At 55.3% G+C, this 21,899-nt stretch overlaps 1 protein-coding gene and 1 long non-coding RNA gene across 5 annotated transcripts; one reads left to right on the forward strand and one right to left on the reverse strand.

The window, feature by feature from the left end:
• Positions 1 to 3,950: 3,950 nt before the first annotated feature.
• LOC136334565 (uncharacterized) lies at positions 3,951 to 8,625 on the reverse strand. Its single transcript, XR_010731181.1, has 2 exons — positions 7,829 to 8,625; positions 3,951 to 4,745 (listed from the first exon to the last, which is right to left on the reverse strand). It is a non-coding gene; the product is annotated as an uncharacterized lncRNA (long non-coding RNA).
• A 91-nt stretch (positions 8,626 to 8,716) lies between these two features.
• CARHSP1 (calcium regulated heat stable protein 1) lies at positions 8,717 to 20,770 on the forward strand. 4 transcript variants are annotated; one of them, XM_066274913.1, is made up of 4 exons: positions 8,717 to 8,812; positions 17,563 to 17,727; positions 18,313 to 18,435; positions 20,363 to 20,770. In XM_066274913.1, exons 2-4 carry the CDS (start codon positions 17,570 to 17,572, stop codon positions 20,523 to 20,525), a joined length of 444 nt encoding a protein of 147 aa, XP_066131010.1. In that variant the 5' UTR covers positions 8,717 to 8,812; positions 17,563 to 17,569; the 3' UTR covers positions 20,526 to 20,770. The 4 variants fall into 4 exon arrangements, with proteins under 4 accessions (XP_066131010.1, XP_066131007.1, XP_066131009.1 ...); XM_066274910.1 differs by lacking the exon at positions 8,717 to 8,812 and adding an exon at positions 14,012 to 14,211; XM_066274912.1 differs by lacking the exon at positions 8,717 to 8,812 and adding an exon at positions 14,237 to 14,260.
• The last annotated feature ends 1,129 nt before the right edge of the window (positions 20,771 to 21,899 follow it).

Raw genomic sequence — 21,899 nt, forward strand, 5'->3', positions numbered from 1 at the left:
GAAAGGCTCTTGAGGAAGCCCTTTGCTAATTCCTGCAAAGAGGCGATCTTCCTGGAAAAATGAAATGCCTGACTCCAGCAGCACCCGCCCCCCCTCAGCTGACCTTCTGACCTCCTTCCTCTCCATCTCCTTACCCATCCATACCCATGGCATCCACACCCCTATACGTGTTAGCCTCTGAGATCCCCAGGCTAGTACTGCATCCCCTAGAGTGGAGGAGGGGCTCAATACCTATAGGTTCAATAGGTCAGTAGGGGAGTGAATGAACGAGTGAATGAAAGAATGAATAAGCTGCATGATCCACTCGTCGCAGCCCATGCCATTTGGCTTAAAATCCCGTGGATATCACACTCCAGGACCCAAAGTCCTTGTATAGACTTGAGATATCTTGGGAGCAGTTGGAGACTGCCTTCTTTGGGGATTTTGCAGACGACGGTCTTCCTCAACGAGGATTAGGGTCCTGGCTGCTGTGACTGCGTGGGACACTCTGAGGGTGAATGAAGAAAGTTTTGATGGGCGATGCTCTTGGGCGCAACCATCCCAGACATGGCCACCAGAGGGCAGCACCAAGCTGCATGAATAAGCCTCATCCCTTGGGGCTCTGCTGGGGTGAGAGGTCTCTATTTTGGGCATGGACCCATGGAGCAAGGCTGCGTCTGCCACCCTCCCCTTAAGGATGTCCCCACCCTGTGCTGGGCCTGAGGACTCCTGTCCCACCCGGTCTTCTTCAAGCCAGGCTGGAAGGAATGAGGAGTTATTAGAGGGGGCTGGAGGCCAGCACCAGGCCACACTGCAGGGCTGTGGGGAGCCAGGTTAGACCCCAGTCTCTCTGCACCCAGACACGCAGGGCCCTTGGGGGAGCCCTGAGACTCGACTGGGCTCTTCCTGGGCCTCTTTGGTGAGCATCAGTTCTGTGCCAAGCTCAGGGATCCTGGAGGATGGACTTATTGTTTATTTTAAACTTTTGCATCACCAATAAGGCCTGGCACAGAGGAGAAAAGAGGTGGTCAAAACATGGAGTCAGTCACTCCTAGCTGTGTGACCCCAGGAGGCCTCAGTGTCCTCCTCTGCCTAATGGATCTAATAATGTTAATCCTTCCAGCTATGAATGTTATGAAAATTCAGTAAGACAGTTTTACCTTGTTGGCTAATCCTTCACATGACTACTTTCTCTTCATTCCATCCTGCCCACTGGGCATGTGCACTCCCTGTTCCCGTGCCGGAATGCTCTTTCCCAAGACAACCCATGGTCCTTTCTCACCATCAAACTCAGCTCACCTGCCACTCCTCATGGGGGGTGCTGTGGCTCCCTTGGCGAGAGGAGACGGCCATACTCTATCATACCACCTGGTTCAATTTTGACACCAGTCACCTCTGCCTGGAATTGGCTGGTTCATGTCTTAGTTTACCTGATCATTGTCCATTGCCCTATAAACACCAGCTCCATAAATCTACCAGGACCCTGATAGATTTTGTTCCCAGCTCCCTCCCTAGTACCTAGCACAGTGCCTGGGACATAGTAGATGCTCAATAAAGATCTGTTGAGTGAAGAATAAACGAAAGAAACCCACGTGAAATCCTTAGCCCTGTGCTTGGCCAGGAGAAAGCTTACAATGAGTTAGCAATCACTAATAGTAATAAGCATGACAATAATAAATTAAGCAGAAGCATGAAAGCCAGGGCAGCGGGCAGGCCATCCTGGGAATGGAAAGAGCCTGGAGTTAGGCAGACCCCTCTGGTTCTTTCCTGCTGTGTGACCCTGGGCACTTCACTCCCCCTCTCTGGGCTATGCTTTCTTTTTTTTTTTTTTAGATTTTATTTATTTATTTTAGAGAGAGAAAGAGAGAGAGAAGGGGGAGGAGCAGGAAGCATCAACTCCCATATGTGCCTTGACCAGGCAAGCCCAGGGCTTCGAACCAGTGACCTCGGCTTTCCAGGTCAATACTTTATCCACTGTGCCACTACAGGTCAGGCTGGGTTATGCTTTCTTTTTGAAAAATAAGGAAGACTCTGAAGCCAGGGCTGCTTAAGGGGAAAATGAGATGGGGCATTTTTTTCCTTCCTGTTCATTCTCTCTTCTCAGGAAGGCGATGTGATAAGAAGGAAGAAACCCAGAGGAAGGAATCATAACTGTAATTATTATTTAGAGAGAGACAGAGAGACATCAAGCTGTTCCTGTATGTGCCCTGACCAGGGATTGAGCCCACAACCTCTGTGCTTTGAGACAATGCTTCAACCAATCGAGCTATCTGGCCAGGGCTTAATTTTTTGATTAATGTTTAGAGAGACAGAGAGAGGAAGGGGGAGAGGGGAGGGGGAGGGAAGCATTCATTTGCTTCACTCAGTCATGCATTCACTGGTTGCTTCCCTCATGTGCCCTGACCAGGGATCGAACCTGCAACCTTGTCGTTTCAGGAGGATGCCTTAACCAACTGAGCTAACCAGCCAGAGCCTGTAATTGTAATTATTGGGCAAGTGTGTGGGGAGGGGGCCTGGGTTGCTGAGGGGCCAGGGTTTTCACCAGAGCCCCCCGCCCCCCCTTCCTTGTCCTCCTGCCCATCAGCGAGTTTCCACCCCCCCACGGGGAGCCTGGAGCCCTGCGTGGGGAACTGCTGGGTCATACTGGGATGTCCCCTAACCTCTCCGAGTGGAATTCCCAGCTCTGCCAACCACCCTGTCTGCTTTCTTTTCCTCCCAGCGTGTGGTCCGCTGGGGGTGGGAGGTGTGAGGCACGTGGGCCAGCGTAGGCAGCCCAGCCCCACCGCAGGTGCGGCCTCACTTCCTGGGCAGGTGGGGGCCCTCTCCTGGGCAGGGCAGCAGGCACCCCTGACGGAGGGTGACAGTCCCTGGTGGCTGCTGTCCACCCCCTGCCCTCAGAACTCTTGGACAGAGCCCCAGAGGCCTGCCTGGGGGAGGAGTGGGCACTGTTTCTAGACTGAGAAAGCTCTAGGGGCCTGGGGGAGCCCCGGAAGCTGGGGGATGGGGAGGGTGTGTGGTTACGCATGTTCCCCTGCCGTGTTTGCATGGGGGCAGAATGTGCGTGTCCGTGAACATCTCTGCATGGGGTATTTGTGTGCATGCAGGTAGGTATGCAGAGGTATTGTGCGTCCTATCCACGTGGGAAAGGCATGTGGAGGGGCACCTGGGGCAGGCAGAGGGCTGGACCCCTCCATGGCCCCCACCCCGGGCTCAGTGAAGTTTTCAGCTTCCTCTCAACTATAGGGTCTTCCAGCGCCATTTTACAGAAGGGGAAACTGAGTCATCTACTTGGTCCCTCATCGGTGATAGGCCCTTGTTTCTTCAACATGTGTTTATTTAAAAACAAGCAAGCAAACAGACAAAAAGAAGACATGCACTTGTTGAGCATCTACTGGGCGCCAGGCCTAGGAAATGAAGCAAGGCAGACGAGGTGCCTGCCCGGATGCTCACACCTCAGTGGGGAAGCCGACACCAAACACCGTCCTCCCAGGAAAAGGCTGATGAAGACAATGACGGCGGATAGAGAGGACACGCTGATTGCAGGGGCACCAGCTTTGGTTCAGGGTGGGAGGAGGATCCCCTAATTTGGTGTAATGACCAGAAAGAGGCATGCTGGGAATAGTTCCCCCAGGTCAGGATGTCAGCAGAGTCTAGGCACTAGCCCTCTGTCCCCAGAGACTGCCCACCTAGCTCAACACAGCTGAATGGGGGGGCCCCTCCTCCCCCCACTTACCGATCTACATTCCAGAAGATATACAGTGGCTTCTCTTTTTTTTTTTAATTTTTTATTATTTTTATTTATTCATTTTTAAAAAAATATTTTTATTTATTCATTTTAGAGAGGAGAGACAAACAGACAGAAAGGAGGAACGGGAAGCGTCAACTCCCATATGTGCCTTGACCAGGCAAGCCCAGGGTTTTGAACCGGCGACCTCCGCGCTTCTAGCTCGACACTTTATCCACTGCGCCACCACAGGTCAGGCTATTTATTCATTTTTAGGGAGAGAGGAGAAAGAGAGAAGGGGGAAGGAGCAGGAAGCATCAACACCCATATGTGCCTTGACCAGGCAAACCCGGGGTTTTGAACTGGCGACCTCAGCGTTCCAGGTCAACACCCCATCCACTGCGCCACCACAGGTCAGGCAACAGTGGCTTCTCAAAACGATGAAAGATTGAGAAGGAAACAGGAAATGCCACAGAATATCTGTCTGACCCTAGCAGCGGGGCAACACCCCTGAGAGCTGAGCGGGAACAGATGGAGTGGGTGGGCCTGCCTGTGGGGGCGGCGCGGGGTGATGATGTCAGTGTGCGCTCATCCACTGTAACATGTTCCAGTCTGGGGGATGCTGATCGTGGGGGGCCTGCGTGTGTGTGGGGCAGGGGAACAGTTCTAGGAAGTGTTCTACTGACAGGTGTAGGGAGGGGTGCTGGAAGCTGTTTATATGTGGGCGAGTCTTCACTGGGTAAGCCTGCCCAGCACGGTATCACCTGCATAACCATGGCCTCTTGCTCTTCATGCCAGGAGTGCCCCAGAGTCAGCTGGATGACTCTGGAGGCCCTACGACATTCCCAAAACACCACCCGTGGGGGTGGTAGCACCTCCTTAAGCTGTGAGGTTGAAAGGTGGTCTTCAATTATGCCAATCCCCTGCCTGGAATGTTCTTCTCATCTGCTAAGACTCCACTTGGCATTTCCTACAGGAAGCCCTCCAGGAAGTCCTGGGCAGGACCAAGGAAGAGTCACTCCAGTTCCCCAGGTCAGCATTTCTATGGAGATGAGAAAAAAAAAGGGGTTTGGTAAGAAATTGCTTCAAGCACATAGTCATTTCATCCATTCATGTACTCCGTCACTGACTCAAGACTGCTTTCAAGGACGCTGTGCAGGCCGGGCACTGGAGATGCATGCTAACTAAGCCCAGTAGACAATGTTGTGTGTTCCCAAAGTTATGTTCTACTGGGGGACAAAATTAACTGGCAGACAAAATAATAAGAGGTTTAGATGAGAACTCTAAGGGGAGTCTAGAGAGTGGTGGGCTCCTCTAGGCAATAGTGTTAAGACTTGAGAGCTGAGAAGACACTCTTTTGCCTCCGCCCACTTAATAAACATGCTGATGTGTGATGGCTGGAGCTCCAGCAGCTGCTTTGGCCCATTAGACAACCCTGAGGCCGGAAGCCAAATGTTAGGATGATTGCCACGAACCAGCGCGGCTAGTAACTGTCCAGGTCCTGAGTGAGAATGGTGTGGAATGAAGAAATAAACTCAGAGAGAAAAAAGGATGGGGTTGGGAGGCCTCTGCAAGCTGATACAAACCAGAGCAGAAGCAAAGCCCCGGGTTTGCTTTATTATATAGTGCAGAGCTATGTGCAAATAAGGACATTTCCGATACAAAATCACACATCTGAGGCATAAACAGGAATCCTTTTAAGGCTTAAACAGGAATCCCCCCACCCTGCATTATAACTGAAATCAACCAACACAGAACAAACAAAGTGGCAAGTGAGGTGGGGGGTTGGACTGTCAGCCCACTGCCAGTCCCCCACACCTCGGTCCCCCCAAAATCTAAACCGCAAGGACCCAGTCAGCTTGCAGTCTCCAACAGATGATAGAGCAAGAACACACATAGGAGACATCCAAGTCCTCTGAGGACTGTCGACCTGCTGTATCCACCGAGACATATAACTCGACAGATATAAATCTCCCACTTGCAAAAGCTTCTTATTGGAGTGTTCTTATATTCAGTTAAGCCAAATCTGCAGTGTTACAGCAGAAGAGTTGGCATTTTGTTTATAGAGCAATAAGAAGTCACTGAAAGGTTCTGAGCATGGGAGGGAAATGGTGTCAAAGATTCTTTTCTTTCTTTCTTTTTTTAATTTTTTCGAAGTTAGAAGTGGGGAGGCAGACAGACTCTCGCATGCGCCCGACCAGGATCCACCCGGCATGTCCACCAGGGGGCGATGCTCTGCTCATCTGGGGTGCTGCTCCAATGTGGCAGGAGCCGTTCTAGTGCCTGAGGCAGAGGCCACAGAGCCATCCTCAGCGCCCTGGCCAACTTTGCTCTAATGGAGCCTTGGCTGCAGGAGGGGAAGAGAGAGATAGAGAGGAAAGAGAGGGGGAAGGGTGGAGAAGCAGATGGGTGCTTCTCCTGTGTGCCCTGGCCAGGAATTGAACCCAGGACTTCCACATGCCAGGCTAACTCTCTACTGCTGAGCCAACCGGCCAGGGCCTCTTTTTATTTTCTTTTTTAAAGATTTTCTTCTTGACCAAACTTCAGGCAGGCTCCTCTGAACCCTGTGCTTGACTGGGCTTGACCTTGGGCTCCTGTCTTTGTCCTTGTACAGTTCAGTTTTAGCAAGAATTCTGTCCAGTTGGTTTGGCCCGAGTCCCCCACCCTTGATATTTGACCAAATTCTTCATCTCCCACCAACCCCCCGGTGATGTCTGATCACCTTGGCCTGCTTTCTGCAAGAATCCTGCTAGGCCAGTTTGGCCAGAATCTTCCCCCAACACAGATGTTTCCTCTTAGTAATCCCCCCCTCCTCCTTGGCTATAAACTCCCACTTTCCCTTGTTGTATTTGGAGTTGAGTGCAATCTCTCTCCCTCCACTGCAGTGCTCCCCCAACCTACCATGACAGTCCTGAATAAAGTCTGCTTTACTGTTTTAACAAGTATTATGAGTAATTTTTTTCTTTAAAAATGGTTAGATTTTGAAAGACCATTCTGGCTGCTGCACAGAAAATTGGAGGCATGGGCATGAAATTGGGGGAGGCAGAAGGAACGGGTGGAGGCCACTGCCCCTGGTCAGACAGTGCAGGCCCAAGTCATGGTGAGAAGAAAGAGGACAGGAGGTTGATGGGAGCTCCACTTTGAATGGAGGAGTCTCCATTTCATCCCCGCTTTAAGCTCTTATGTGGATACCATCACCCTCACCCTCAGGGCCTTTGCACATGCTATTTAACCTCTCTTGGAAATGTCCTTTCCTTTAATTCCTGACCTTCTGGAAGATCTCAGGTCAATTAGCACTTCCCAGAGAAGCCGTTACTGGCTCCTCCAGCATAGTGACTGTCCCTGCTGTGGGTACAGTGGGGTTTTATACCATTGTGTGATCCCTGGTTTCACATCTGCTCCCAAAGAATGTAGTAATACTCCAAGGCGCAGGGCCAATGTGAGTATTTGTTTAGTCCAGGGGCTTGCGACAGAGCTCATGAGCAATAAATATCTGTCAGTTGGCTGGCTGGCTGAGTGGTCCTTATTGGGCAGAAAATTTAGGCTAGATCTCTTCATTAGCTGTTGGCTTCAAGGCTTGTCACTAGGCCCGGTGCTATCAGACAGGGCCAGCGCGGCAGGCAGATATCACTGGCTACAGGAGACTTAAGCCACAGCAATTTGGGAGAGAACTTCTCCCTGAGACTTGACTTGTCTGATTGGCCTGAGGGTGGGCCACTCAGAGCCTTGCAGGCTTATCCAGCCAACCACACGACAGCCTTGTTACTGGTTATCGACCAGTCTGCCACCTTACCAGGCTGCAGCTGCTCTGAGGTGGGGGACTGGGTGGGTACTTTAATTTCTGAGTGTTCAGTACCAAACACAGAGCCCAGCATGAAGAACACACATTCAGTGAGTAACTACAAACCAGAACTGACCAAACTAAGGTGTGAAATTCTGAGGTTTCAAGTAGTTGAGAAGTAGAGAAGGGATCTGGGGGGAGAAGGAAGAAAGAGGGACAGCCTTTGCCTCTTCTGACTGCCCTAACAAAATACCGCAGGCTGGCAGCTCAAACAACAGAAATGTAATTATCACAGTTCCGGAGGCCCGGAGGCCGAGAAGTCCAAGATCAAGATACTGGCCAACCTGGTTCCCAGCGGAGGGCCCTCTTCCTGGCTTGTAGACAGCTGTCCTCACATTTTGTCTTCAGTGGTCTGTGTGCTCCTCAGGGGGTGTTGGGGGACAGAAATAGAGGGAGATGAGTGGGAGACAGATGGCGGGCTCCTGCAGAGACCCTAGAGTCACCCCGTCTCCTGGCTCCTGGACCCTGTGCTCCCAGGACAGTTACAGAAACCTCCCCACTTCCCTTCCTTTCATTTACCAACCTGGGTCTGGGCCCAGGGCTGACTCGCATTCAGGGGCTGCTACCGACTTGCTGTGACAGGGGTGGTATGTCACCTCTCTCCCTGCGTGCTTCAGTTTCCTCGCCTGTAAAATGCCAGGAACATCAGATACCTCCAAAGACAGAGAATTCAAGGAGGGAGGGGACATTAAGAATAAAGTGAAACAAAAACAATCATAAAAGAAAAAAAAAGTCAACAGCTTTCCCTCGTTTTCTTTCTTTTTTTGCGTTTTCCTGATGTTTCCATTTCCTCTCTTTTTCCTCCCTTCTGTTCTTTGCTTGTTCGTTCCCCTTCGGCCTCTTCTTGACATTCCTTGAGCTCTACGAGATCGCCCCAAGCCCATCCGAGCCAAGGTCCAGATCCGGTGGGTTAGGGGACGGACGCGCACCAGGATCAGATTCTCCCACTTGCCCGGGGAGCTTTCTGACAAGAGCAGCAGCACAGGAGGCACTGATGCCGCCCCCACGCGGGGCTGGGAGCCGTGATCCCCTCAGCCACGCGTCCCACGGTCCCGCCAGACCTGCGCGCGGACACAAAGGTCCGGGAAGCCGTCCCCGCCCGCGTCGTCCCGGGCTCCGGCCCGGTTCCATTGGCTGGAAGCTCCTGGGGGCGGGACCGGGGCGGGTCCTCGGCGGGCCCACCCCGCGGACCACGCCCCCTCCCCAGCTTCTTGGCTCTCGCAGACGGAGCCAAGCAGCTGGCGGAGCGGAGCGGAGCGGATAGCCGGGTAGGGACCTTCCGGGAGACCCCAGGATGGGTGTGGCGGGGTGCCCCGACCCGAGGCCTGGACGCTGCCGCAATGGGACCTCGGCCTCTTCTGCGCCGCTGCCCCGTTCAACCCCCTGGTGCAGGGTCTTCCAGCTCGCCGGCAGGGGGCTCCGGGCTGGGACTCGGGGCTCCGAGAAACATCCCGGTCGCCGCGGCCTGTTTGGGGAGAGCGCTCCTCCTTCCCCGGGGAAGGGTGGGTGTGGCAACAGCGGAGGGCTTGGAAGCGGACGGCGGTTCGCACTTCCCGCCTGGCCACCTGTTCTCTGTGCTCTACCCTCTCCCCTCCCCTCGCTTCCGTCGGTGCGCCGGAGCGTGGATGGGGTGCCTCGCGGGGCGGCGGGCAGGACGCGGGGGGCGCCGCGCCGGGAGGTGGAGCCGGCCGCGCCAGCTGCGGTTTCGGCGCAGGACCTCGGCCAGGCCCGGCGCGGGCCGTGGGGGAGCCGGCCTGGCGCCGCGCGATTGGCTGTCCCTGAGGGAGGGAGGACTCGCCGGGCGCTCCCTGGTGTGTTTGCGCTCGGTTGGGGGCCCCTAGGCGGAGCCGAAAACTTCACCCGCATCCGCACCCCCCTCCCAGCTGGCCTCGCTGGCTGCCCGTTTGCAGGCCGGAAATGAACTGTTCTTCGATTTTTTTAAAAAAGAAGCTCCTGACCCGCACCGCCTCTCAGGGGTGGGAGTGGATGTGTGCGTTGGGGTGGGGAGGAGCGCACATCAGCCCGCCCCAGGCAGGGCCTCCGTTCTCATAGGCGGGGGTCTTATTGCAAACTGGGAGGCCTCGCAGAGCCTCAGTTTCCCCTCCGTAGACTGGGGATATATCTTTCCCTACCGTAAGGTGATGTGTGACAATGAAAGGAGATGGCTAACCCAGTGCGGGGCGAAGGGTTAGCGACTCTTAACATTTTTTACTCGCTATTTTGATATTTTTCAGTCTCTTAGCTCCTAGTCTTGACCACCCTCCAATCCGTTCGCCAGGGGAAATTTGTAAAAACAATCGGTTCAAATCAACCCCAGGCTTAAAATTATCCACTGATATCCCCATTGTTGTCAGAGTGCCAAACTTCTCAACAGAGCTTTCTGTCGTCCACATGGATACTTCCCACTTCTCTCTGTGGTCTGCACCCCGCCCCCTGGGCGCCCCTTCAGGCCCTCTGCCTGGAAGACTAGCCCACACCTGAAGTGGTTCTGCCCCGCCCTGCGGGCCAGGGGTCTCCCTACCTCTACTGCTTCCCTCCTCCCTGGGATCCTTCGGTTCTCACTGCTGGCCTCTCTGTCCTCCCCCTTCTCCCAACTGGCCCAGGAGCCGCCTTCAGGGCAAGACAGGGTCATGGACCCAGGATAGAGTAAGTGCTGGGGATCCCAATGAGCTAATCTGGGCCCAGGTTGGATGCTGGGGTCTGGGGGTAGGGTGGAGAGTGGGTTCCCTTGGTTTTCCTTTGTCCTGATGAATGGCAAAGTCAGGGCATTTGGTTTGTGTCCCATCAGCAGGGACAGGAATGGGAGGGATCATTCTGGATAACCGGGTGCCTGATAGTTCTGCCACGAGTAGCTTAACTATTGTTGACCCAGCCTATTGTAGTTGGCACTGCCAAGTCTGCACAATGTCCCTGGGCCTGGGAGGCTGCCACTGTCACTGTCCCATTTGACAGATGAGGAAGCTGAGGCATGGAGCAATGAGGTCACTTGTCGGGGGTCACATAGGGAGTGAAGAGCAGAGTCGGGCCTGAAACTCAGCCCTGCTCTCAGTGCAGGGGAGGCAAGGATGGCACACCCGCCTGCTTGCCGTGGGGGTGCGGGGGGTGCAGAGGTGGCTTCTGGTTACTGACAAGGGCTTGGGCTCCCAGAAGGGGCTGTCAGCGTGAACTGGGCTGTGCTGGGTCCCAGGGCGTCAGGGCACTGGGTTACCCTCTCTGGGAGGGATGGGGGCAAGAGTGCTAATGGCTGAGGGGCTCAGTTGGCAGCGCTGGAGGACCCACCTCTGGTTCCCAGTACACTGGTCCTGGGGACCTCTTCCCAGCACTCGGACCCCAGGGGTAGACAGGGGCCAGAGAGCAGTTTAAGGCCTACTGGGCTCACCTGTTCTCATCTGCCTGGGGGGGGGGTGCACCTTCCTGCCCTGTTTCTATTTCTCTCCATGTGGCCACACTCCCCACCCTTCCCTTGACTCCTGGGCCTCTACCCTGGTCTCCCTGCACCCCACTGCTCCCTTTTCCTCCCTTAGCCCCCTCCACTCCACCCCCTTCCTCCCCTGGAGCCAGGCTATTCCAGAGCAGTGGAGGGGAATGGTGTTTACTGTGGGCCTCTCTGGCTTCCTGGGCCCGCTCTGTCCTGCCTAGTGCTCTGTCCTTCCTTAGCGGACCTGCCCTGCTAGGCCTGCACAGCCTCGAGTTCTGCCAGGCTGGGGCTCCCCTGGGCTGGAGGCGGGTGGGGGGGGGGGACAGGGAACAGGGGACAGGGGAGGGCTGTCCCTGCTTCAGTTTGCAGGCCAGGATTCCCGGTACACCAGGGTAATTTTGTGACTCATCTAGAGCCTCAGCCCTACCGCCACACCACCCTCAGTCTCCCTCCCACCCTCTGGTACTGGCTGACCGATAGGCGGGCAAGTCCGGTAACCTGCCCTGCTCTGTGTTCAGTGGCCCAGCAGCGTCTGTCTCCCTCTCCCTGGAAGTGCCTTAGAAATGCAGGCTCACAGGCTTCAGAATCAGAGTGAGTGTTTTATGACCATCCTAAGAGACTTGTGGGTTGACTGAAGGGTGAGAAGAGCTGGCTTAGACTTGCCCATGCCTTGGTTTCCTTATCTGTACAATGCGGATGGCAGAAGGATCTCCTCTGTGCTGCTTATGTTGGCATGAATCTAGTTAATGTATGTAAATGCTGGCAAAGAGCTTGACACAGAAGTGGGGTGGACAGTGGGCATCACACCTTCATTGCCCTCACCCCCCATGACTGGGTCTCCGCTGCCTTATCCCCTCCCCTTTGGGCAGGCTGGTTAGTACTCATCCTCAGCTGCCAGCAGGGGCTTGGCTCTGGGGTCGGGAGTGTCTGAACATGATGCCCGGCACTGGCCTTCCCTAGCCAGAAACCCATGGAAGGCTCAGGACACCCTCATTTTTCAGGATGAGGAGCTTAAAAATAAAAAATAGGCTGGGAGAGGTTTGGCTTTGATGAGAAGCATGCTAAGAGCGAAGCTCCCAACTTGAACCCTGCTCTTGTGCCCCTATCTTTGTGCCTTCAAGGGTCTGAAAGCTACCAAGAATACCAAGAAGGGAGCCTTGTAAATGAACTGCAAACTCCCTTTCACTAAAGTGTGAGTGACTGACAATACTACTGCCAAAGCTCTCCTCCCTGGAGTAAGCAACTGGCTCCTTGACCCAAGACACACTTGCCCTTGATATGGTTGGTGGCTTTTAGGCTGAGAGGGCAGGAGGTGGAATTAACGAGAGTGTCCCGCCCCCAGATATGTGGGTGAATAGAGGAGGGGTCTGGAAGGCCCCGAGACTGGACCCTGTGGACTCTCACAATCTTCCAGGAGGACCTGCATGGCCTGTGGAAAATTCCCAGGCTATTTTGGGCTGAGGCCCCCTTCTCCACCCTTTCCCAGGGTAAAGGCCCTGCTAACACACCCTTCCCTGGGGACAGGCAGGGTGGGAGTGGCTTCCTGGCCTCCCCACCTCTAGGCCCTGGGTTCCCTCTCCTGGCTGGACGCTTTTCAGAACCTGAGGTTGCTGAAGTCAGAAGTAGTATATAGCCAGCTGCTCACCTGGGACCACCTGCTTTAAAAATAGAGCCCCTCACCCACACTTCCCTCCTCTGCCTGCTTGCTTGCCCTAGCTTTTTCACTGCTGAACATACTGTGTGTTTCACCAATTTATTACATGTGGGACCTGGGCAAGTCACTTGACACTTTGTGCCTCGGTTTTTCCGCCAGTGAAATGAGGATGAGTAAGCTGAGGTGTGTGAAGTGCTGAGAACGTTGCCTGGCCTCAGGGTGCTGCTCTTGTCCTGGTGATTGTGCACGTGAGCTGCTCCAGGACAGGAACTTTGCTGTCCTGTGTTCCATTCCTGTGCATGGTGGGTGGTCCAGTAACTCTTGTTTCAATGGAAGGTCACAGCCTGACCAGGCGGTGGCGCAGTGGATAGAGCGGCGGACTGGGATGCGGAAGACCCAGGTTCGAGACCCCGAGGTCGCCAGCTTGAGCGCGGGCTCGTCTGCTTTGAGCAAAGCTCACCAGCTTGGACCCAAGGTCACTGGCTTGAGCAAGGGGTTACTCGGTCTGCTGTAGCCCCACGGTCAAGGCACATAAGAGAAAGCAATCAATGAACAACTAAGGTGTCGCAATGAAAAACTGATGGTTGATACTTCTCATCTCTCTCCATTCCTGTAAAAAAAAAATTAAATAAAAAAAAGATAATAAAATAAATAAATAAATGGAAAGCCACATTCTTCAAAGTCCTTTGGTGCCAGTGCTGGTGCCCTGTGTGCTTGGGGTCAGGCTGAGGCTCCACCTAGCCCGCTGGTGTGCACACTGGCAGTGCCAAGCCTGGGCCACAAGCCAGTGCGTGCACACTTGTTGAGAGGGCTCTGTGTGAGCACACACCTGTGCACGCACACACAGCACACATGCACAGACACCCGTACCATCATGAGCACACAGACACAACCACACACAGACACCCACATGTTCACAAACGTGTGTATAGTCAGCAACTGTGCCATGCCTCCCGCGCGCACAGTATCTGGCCTGAGTTTGCTACAGGCCAGAGGCCATCCCAGGTGTGGGCTAGAGCCCTGCCCAGGTGTGGGTTAGAATCCTGTCCCACGTGTGGCCTTGAGCCTCTTGCCAGCAGCCTGAGCTTCCTGCCTCTGTTTGCAAACTCCTCCGGATTTCAGGAATTGGTTCCTCACGGTGGGTGGCCCTGCCTCTTCCAGGGCTGCTCCAAGGCCACTGCTGGTGGTGCTAGGAGAGCCTTTACCCAGTGGGAAGCCTGTGGGCGGGGCTGGGCGGGGCTGGGCTAAGCTGCTGCTTACACCTGCCACCTGTGTATGCGCTGGGGGGGGCAGGTGGCCTAGCGGCCTCCTGGGTGACTGGCTCACCCCTCCCCCAGCTCTCTTCCTTAGAGCTGGACCTTGACCTTGACAGAGGCCTCCCCCACACAGGCCATTTTTCCCACTCCTCCTTGGTGGGGAGGCGGTGCCGGCCCTGGGCCAGGCCTGCTCCAGCGCCCTTCTGCTCCAAGCTGCCCCAGCTCAGATGGACCATGAGAGGCGGGCAGGGCTCCTGGGTCTCCCAGGCCGCCACCCCCACCCCACCCCCTCTTGCTAAGTCACTGTGCTGTCAGTGCTTCAGTTTCTTCCACGGCCAGGTGAGTGTGAGTGCTGGGCGCTGAGCACTGAGCACGCATCAAGGGCACGGTAAGCACAGCCAGGGCTTTGGGTCTGGTGCTGGGTAAGGGGTCTTGGTCATTCCTGGACTGGCTCTAAAACCCTGCTCCGTGGCGGCCCCAGCGCTGGGCCCTGGGGCCCTAGAGGAACCCTGCTGCCCTCAGTTGCTTACCCCACAAGGTCTTGGGCTCCTGTTGGCATCTCTAAGGGACTGAGCGCACTGGGGGAGTCGAGGGGGCTGGGGTGGAGAGAGAAGGGGACCCCAATCTGGGCCTACTTTATCTATCTATCTATCTATCTATCTATTTATTACAGAGACAGAGAGAGGGATAGATAGGGACAGACAGGAATGGAGAGAGATGAGAAGCATCAATCGTTAGTTTTTCGTTGCAACATCTTAGCTGTTCATTGATTGCTTTCTCATATATGCCTTGACCGTGGGCCTTCAGCAGACCCCTTGCTCAAGTCAGTAACTATGGGTCCAAGCTGGTGAGCTTTTTTTTTTTTTTTTTTTGCTCACATCAGATGAGCCCCCGTTCAAGCTGGTGACCTTGGGGTCTTGAATCTGGGTCCTCTGCATCCCAGTCTGACGCTCTATCCACTGCGCCACTGCCTGGTCAGGCCTGGGCCTACTTTATTAACTGAGGGAGATGGGCATGGCAAGGGGAATGGAGACAGACAAATAGGTGTGAAGAAAGGAAGACACGTGGCGATGGTGCTGATGCCCAATGCTTCCTGAGCTGGCCCTGCCCTCCTTTTCACCTCGCCTCCTGTCTCTTACCCACTCTACCCCCACACCAGCCACATAGTCTCTTTACTGGTATCAGTCACACCCGGGCCCTTGTCAACCTCAGGGCCTTTGCACAGGCATTTCCCCCTACCTGGAAGAACCTCCTTCTGTTGTTCAGATGATTGACTGTTATTGTTCAGGGCCCAGCTTGTACCTTCATTAGGGAAGCAACCCCACCCTGTTATTTTTATCTCCTGTGTATCTTACCATCCCTTTTAGAAATCTGTAATGATCTGGTTCATAGATTGATTTACCTGTTTATTCTCTGGCTCCAAATTTTGCTCTGTGTCTCTAGAGCCATGAACAGGACCCGACACTGGGCACACATTTGTTGGTTGATTTTATGATGACAGTTACACAGCAATTATAGCTGACAGTGACAGCTCACTTGTTCTGGGCGGATGGTATGCTGAGTGCTCAGCGCGTATTATTTCGTTTCAATGTTAGGATCATGGTGTGAAGTCAGGGCTCTTACCATCTCCATTTCCCAGACGTGGAAAATGAGGTCCAGAGAGATTAAGTAACTTGCCCAAGATCACACAGCTGGCAAGTGGTGGGATTTGAAGTCAGATGCGCCTGACTCCAGAGAACAGGAGGGAGATTATGGGAAAAAGTGGGAAGGGCAGTTTTCCACCTGGCCCTGGTCTCCCTGAGCCTCTGTGGTTCCACCTGCTGTCCTGAAAAGCCTGGGCGGGGGTGGGGTGGGGTAGGGCCTCTCCCGTCTCCCTTCTCCCCTCTCCCCTCTCCCTTCTCCCCCTCTCCCCTTCTCCCCTCTCCCCTTCTCCCCTCTCCCCTCTCCCCTTCTCCCCTTCTCCCCTTCTCCCCTCTCCCCTCTCCCCTCTCCCCTCTCCCCTCTCCCCTCTCCCCTCTCCCCTCTCCCCTCTCCCCTCTCCCCTCTCCCCTCTCCTCTCTCCCCTCTCTCCTCTCTCCTTCTCCCCTTCTCCTCTCTCCCCTCTCCTTCCCCCGGGCGCCCCCCTTCCCAGAACCCCATGTGTTGGAACATTCCAGGACTCTATGACCTGTGCTGGTGGGTCATGCTGGAGCCCTGACCCCCAGCCGAGCTGCCAGGGCCTTTTTGAGGTGGGGTCTTCCCAGACGCTGGCTGCAGCTGCAGCTGAGAGAAGGGTCAGGAGGTAGCTATGTCACTTCGTCCAGAAGGCCAGCTGTCGTCTCTCTCCCTTCCCAGCCAGACAGAACACATCTGACAAGGGACTGCTGGGGGTGGTGGTGGGGAATGTCGGGGAGAGATTTTGTGTTTTGAGGGGAGGGATCAGGCCTGATCATGGGTGGTTTGGGTTGGGGACAGACAGAAGGGATGTTGCTGGTGATGTAGACTGAAAATCGGGGTTCAGGATTGTCAGAGCAGGTAAACTTTTTCATGAGTAGCTGGAAATCTGGAGTTTGGGGCAGGTTCCTGGGATGTTTAAAATATAGCTCGTATTTTAAATTTGAAAACCCCAGCTGAGGCACATAAAGCCCACTGCGGCTGCTTCTGTCCCCGTGTGAACTTGGGTGAGGTCTGAGCGCAGGCTCCTCCGTGTCACCTCGTGTCCAGTTAGAAGCCCTGAGCAGGTCTAAGTGAGCTCACTCAGCTGCCCCGCTCTGCTGAGAGGGTGCTGATCCCAGAGAGCGGAAAGGACTTGCCCAAGGCCCTCCAGCTCCCGGCCTTTGCTCGTTCCTCTCCACCTTGTGCCAAGGCCGTGTTAGAGAAGGCGCCTTTATGGTCACAATTTGGTGTTTCTTGGGTACCACAGCCACGTGCTGATCTTGGCAAAACTTCTAGAGCAAGGCAGCCACTGTGGAGTCCACTCCCCTCCACCCTGCAGCTGGCTCTGACTCCCACCCCCCTTGATGCGAGTTAGGGGATCACCATTCACCAAGGTAATTTGATATGTCGCAGCCTGGCTTTCCAGACGGTGGAAATTCACTTGCAGCCCTGGGTCTTTGTAAGGGGCCTGGTGGAGATGCTCCCTTTGAAATGCCCCTTGCTGCAGGCTGAGACGGGCACCCAGACTTGGTGTCTGAGTCTTTGATCTGGGTCCCAGAGTTTCCTAAAGGAATACCGTGCTGTCCCCCCCTCCCCCTTTGCCGCCCCTTCCCTAACCCCTGGCGCCTGGCAGGGTCAGGAAGTGTTTCTGAGTGGCTGGGGTTCTGATCTAGGCAGCTGGCCTGAACGCCAGCACCGGCCTGCCCTGCTTGCCTCCTTCCCTCTTCCTTTCACAAGCCCTTACTAAGTGTCCCAGGGCTGTGCTGGGCACTGGGGACACACAGGGGACCCATGATGTCCTTGTCATGGGTACGAACTGGCATTTCCAAGCGCAGCTGTGATAGAGGGAGGCCCCTTCTGCTTCGGAACCCAGCTGGGCGGGCCAGCATGTTTGTAGAGAAAGGACCGTGACCTCCTCGCTGAGGGAGCTCGAGCCTGCATCCCATGGCACGGGGAATGAGTCTCAGATGGCACACTCCCCTGCGTGGGCGTGGGGATGTATCTGGGGGCCCCCCTTGCAAGGTGTGAGCCCCTGAGAGCCCCGTCTCCCGCCAGGTCAGCCATGTCATCTGAACGTCCTCCGGCATCACAGCCCCCCACCCACCAGGCCTCGGTCGGGCTGCTGGACACCCAACGGGCCCGCCACCGCTCCCCGTCTCCTCTCCGGGGCAACGTGGTCCCCAGCCCGCTGCCCACTCGCCGGACGAGGACTTTCTCCGCGTGAGTCTTGAGTGGCTTCCAGAGACTGGCCACCTCTGTGGCTCAGTTTGTCAAATGGGGAGACGGGGTTGGGGTCAGGGTGAGAAACTGGGAAGGTGCCTTGTGAACTCCTCAGGCCTGTTGTGAGCTGGGGATGGGGGAGGGAGGTCACCACAGGAGGGCAGTCACCGGGGTCTTAAATCATTGGCCTTTAATTGCACACAAACCTTTTCCCTTTTGAGACCTCAACTTCCTCAGCTGCAAAATGGGGACAGTAGCTGGGTTGCCACGATGCTGCAAAGACCCGCACGGTTGGTACCTGGCAGAGGCCAACCTCAGGCCCAGCGCATGGCACCTGCTGCTGTGGTTAATAATTTGTCGTCAGCAAAGCAAAGAGAGCTGTTAGTCTAATGTCCTCTTTTCAAAATGGAGAAACTGATCCTGAGAAAATTTGCCAAGGTCATCCAGAGAGTCACTGTTACTGGATTCTGTGTGAATGGCTCCCAGACGGCTGTGTGTGGTGGCCCTGGCCCGGGCTCCCAGGGTACAGCTGTGGGCAGGCGCTGGGATGGGCGCGGGGGCCTCTCACTCTCCCCTTCCTGTCAGGACGGTGCGGGCCTCCCAGGGCCCCGTCTACAAAGGCGTCTGCAAGTGCTTCTGTCGCTCCAAGGGCCACGGCTTCATCACCCCGGCCGATGGTGGCCCCGATATCTTCCTGCACATCTCCGAGTGAGTTGGCTGTCCTGGGCGGGCCGGGCTGGGCTGGGCTGGCCACTGGTTGGTTCCTCAGGGCAGGGAGAGCGTGTGAGGGTGCTGGGTGCTGGGTGGGTGAGGCCAGGCATGTGTGACCTGGGGTGGCTGTGCTCAGGGGCGGGGTTGAGATGCTGCACATGGGGGTGCTGGTGTGTTTGACGTTGCAGGTGGCAGTCTGCCTCTGTGTCTGTGTGTGTGTGTGAGAGAGGGGGGGGGAGAGGGAGAGGGAGAGAGCTGAGAACCATTGGGGTGGCTGAGTGCCCGCCTGTGTCTGAGGGTCGGGAGGGGCGCCCCGTGGGCTGGGGGAGCCGTGTTTGGCCTCAGAGCGGTTTCCTGCCTGACCTTCAGGATGCAGGAAGTGGCCTGATGAGGCTGGGGGCTGCCTGGCCCCTCTGATCCAGGAAGTTTGGCGCTAGACCCTTTCTCTAGTCACTTGCTCACTGACGTCCTTCCTTCCTGAGTGTCTGGAAGGCCTTGAAGGGCCCCGGGTGGGGCCCGCGCATCCTAGGCCCCGTGTCCTGCTCCTGCAGCCCGTGTTTCACTTCCGGTCTGCGGGGTAGCCTGCAGTCGTGTGGGGACCTGAGCTGCCCCCACCTCTGCCTCGTGCTTCGGCCCCTGATCTCCTGTTTCAGTGTGTGGGACAGGCCTGCTCTGCACAGTGGGCCTGGCAGTACGGGGTAGGGCAAAAGTAGGTTTACAGCTGTGTGCACACGACACAGTTTCTTCTTTTATTATGATTTATTAACTATTGTATCATTTTCCATACAAACAACTGTAAGCCCACTTTTGCCCACCCTGTATATAGGAGTCATGTTTTAGGAAATAGGGCCCTATGGCAAATGTCTGCCTTGATGGAAGAATTATCCTTTCTTCACCCCGCCACCCCCACATACTTGCACGTAGGTCTTACGTAGGTCCCCTGTACAGTGTGGACCCAAGAGAGAGGCTAGAGGAGTACACTGTGTGTGTGTGTGAGTGCATACGTGGGTGTGTATCGCCTCTTTCCAGAAACGAATTCTGTAGTTTACAAGGATATACATACACAGGGCAGCATGAAAAGAAGTTAGGAAAACATGGGGCACATGGGAAAGATGGCGATGTTGCGAGCCCGATTAAGCGGCAGGCAGAAAGAGGCTCACATTGATTCCTGAGCGTCCTGGTGGCCAGGTCAAAAAGGGAGGCTCCATTTGCTATGTGAGTCTTCAGTCAAGGCGAACCAGGTCTGGGGGAGCTGGCTGGCCCTGGCATTCAGGACCGGAAGGGGATTCGTGGGGTCTCATCAAGGGAGTGTCAAGACAGGCACCTCCCCATTGTGGGTGGGATGGTGAGTCGTGTCTTGTAGGAAGTAAGGGAATCGTCCAGGGGGTGATCCCGAGGGCCAGGGCCCTTCCTGGAATTAAGCACAAAAGAATCTTTCTCAGGCTCATCAGGTTTCTGAGGAATTGAAGAGCAGGGATTGCAGCCTGGTTCCTGGGACTTCTGGACCAGGGCGGGCGGGCGTGCTGTGGGTGCTCAGAACACCCTCGCCCCGGCCATCTCTCAACTCCGTGTGACCTCCTCAATCCTTTTTCTGGCTCAGACTGGCTCTCCCTGCTCTTCTGTCCATAGGGCCTAGGGCACCCATGCTTAACATCAAGTGTGAGCACCCCCAGTGGGCGGAGCTCTGCATCCCAGTCCCAGGAGAAGCAGCTGATTGGGTCGGGGGCTCCGAGCCACGACTGGAGGCTGGGGCAGCGCGGTGCCATTGGAGCATGGTGGCTCCCTGTGATGACAGGGCACAGGGGCAGGCCCTCAGAAAGGGGTTGCCCCTAACCAGCAGGGGGCTGTGTCCTGTGTGTCCTGGGCATTGCGCTATGTAGGGCTTTAAGGAGTGCTGGGTGCTGAGTGCTTCCCCCCCTTGCAGTGTGGAAGGGGAGTACGTACCCATGGAAGGCGATGAGGTTACCTACAAGATGTGTTCCATCCCACCCAAGAACGAGAAGCTGCAGGCCGTGGAGGTGGTCATCACTCACCTGGTTCCGGGCACCAAGCACGAGACCTGGTCTGGCCACGTCGTCAGCTCTTAGGAGACGCCAGAAGCACCCCTTCTTCCCAGCTGGTGGGAGACTCGGGGGGGAGGCGGAGATGAGACTGGAGAATCTATTCTGCTGCCCGAGACACAGCTTCCAAGGGGAGGGAGCACAGTCCCTTTCAAGTATTTCCTGGAAGAAGGGGTGTCGGGCAGGCACAGGGGTGCCTTGGCCGCCAGCACAGTCTCTGACCATCACAACAACCTCACCATCTACAAAGTATTAAAAGCATTGAACAAGGAGAGGTGCTCCCGGCTGGTGGCTGAGTGAGGGGCCTACCCTCCCCCGGGGGTGGGTCAGCCGATATTTCTCCGGTCCACAGAGTCCCTTGTTCCCCTTTCCCTGGAGTTGGAGGCTCAACATTCCTCTGAGTGGTGACCTGGGCCCCGTTTTCCCAGCATGAATTTCCACCCCAGCGCCCCTTCTAGTGTCTCCTTGGCCCTTGGGCAGAGCTGGCTTCTTTGATTCTGGGCTTGGTTGGTTCCAGGGGACCTGACTTGCGGGGGCTGGGTGGGGAGGATGCAGAGGGCCTTGTGGAGGTCTTAGGTGCCTTTGCAGCAGGGGGTGTCACCGCTGGGCGTCAGGAAAAGTTTTTCCAGGGGCCCATAGCCCTGCACCTGGGAACGCATGCAGAGAGCTGAATTCTAGACCCTGAATTCCATCTGCCCTAAGGCTGAGTGACTGTGACTCAGCCTCCTGTCATTTAGCTGGTGGGTGGGTGGGGGTGGGAGAAGGGAATGTGGAGAGGGGAGAGTGTTTGTTTAAAAACAGACCTTTTTCCTGATCCATCCGGAAAAGAGGTAGCTTGCACTCTGACAGCCTGGTAAAGTCAAACGTGGAAGGAGAAACACACCTGTAATGAAGGTGTTTTCTTGAAAACAGCTATGAAGAAATGCTTCGGAGTCTTTGCTTTTAAATAACTCAAGTTCTCAGCCAGGGGCCGGCTGTTTGCTTTGCTGCTGGCACCACGAACCTTGGGAGATAGTCCCAGTAAACAAATCTTTAGGATTTTCTTTGCTGTGGTTTGGTTTGGCTTTCGTTGTGATTAAAGATAGAAATGGGTAATATGTCTGAAATATGTGGCTTGTATGTAGTCAGGAATCCATTTGTCAACGCGGGGAAGCGAACCCTTTAAAGCTGGCTTTTGGACAGACAAGGATGGTCCAGACAAAAGACAGGACTTGGGGTGCGGGAAGCAGTACTAGCCTGGTCAAGGGTCTCCATTCTGGGGACGGCTTCATTTGAAGGGGGTGGGAGGATGGAAACTATTTAGCTGATGACCAGTGCAGTTGTTTTAAAACAGTTAAGTGTGTTGATGACGTGTGTGCAGTGAAACGTCATGGTTACGTGATCCCATCTGCTTTTTCCTGG

Source organism: Saccopteryx bilineata, chromosome 4 (assembly GCF_036850765.1).
Source record: "Saccopteryx bilineata isolate mSacBil1 chromosome 4, mSacBil1_pri_phased_curated, whole genome shotgun sequence".
Lineage (NCBI taxonomy): Eukaryota > Metazoa > Chordata > Mammalia > Chiroptera > Emballonuridae > Saccopteryx > Saccopteryx bilineata.

Coding starts and splice junctions, on each gene's coding strand:
- CARHSP1 (XM_066274913.1), top strand. CDS start 17,570: ATGTCATCTGAACGTCCTCCGGCATCACAGCCCCCCACCCACCAGGCC. Junction 17,728..18,312: donor CGGACGAGGACTTTCTCCGC/GTGAGTCTTGAG, acceptor CCTTCCTGTCAG/GACGGTGCGGGCCTCCCAGG. Junction 18,436..20,362: donor ATCTTCCTGCACATCTCCGA/GTGAGTTGGCTG, acceptor CCCCCCTTGCAG/TGTGGAAGGGGAGTACGTAC.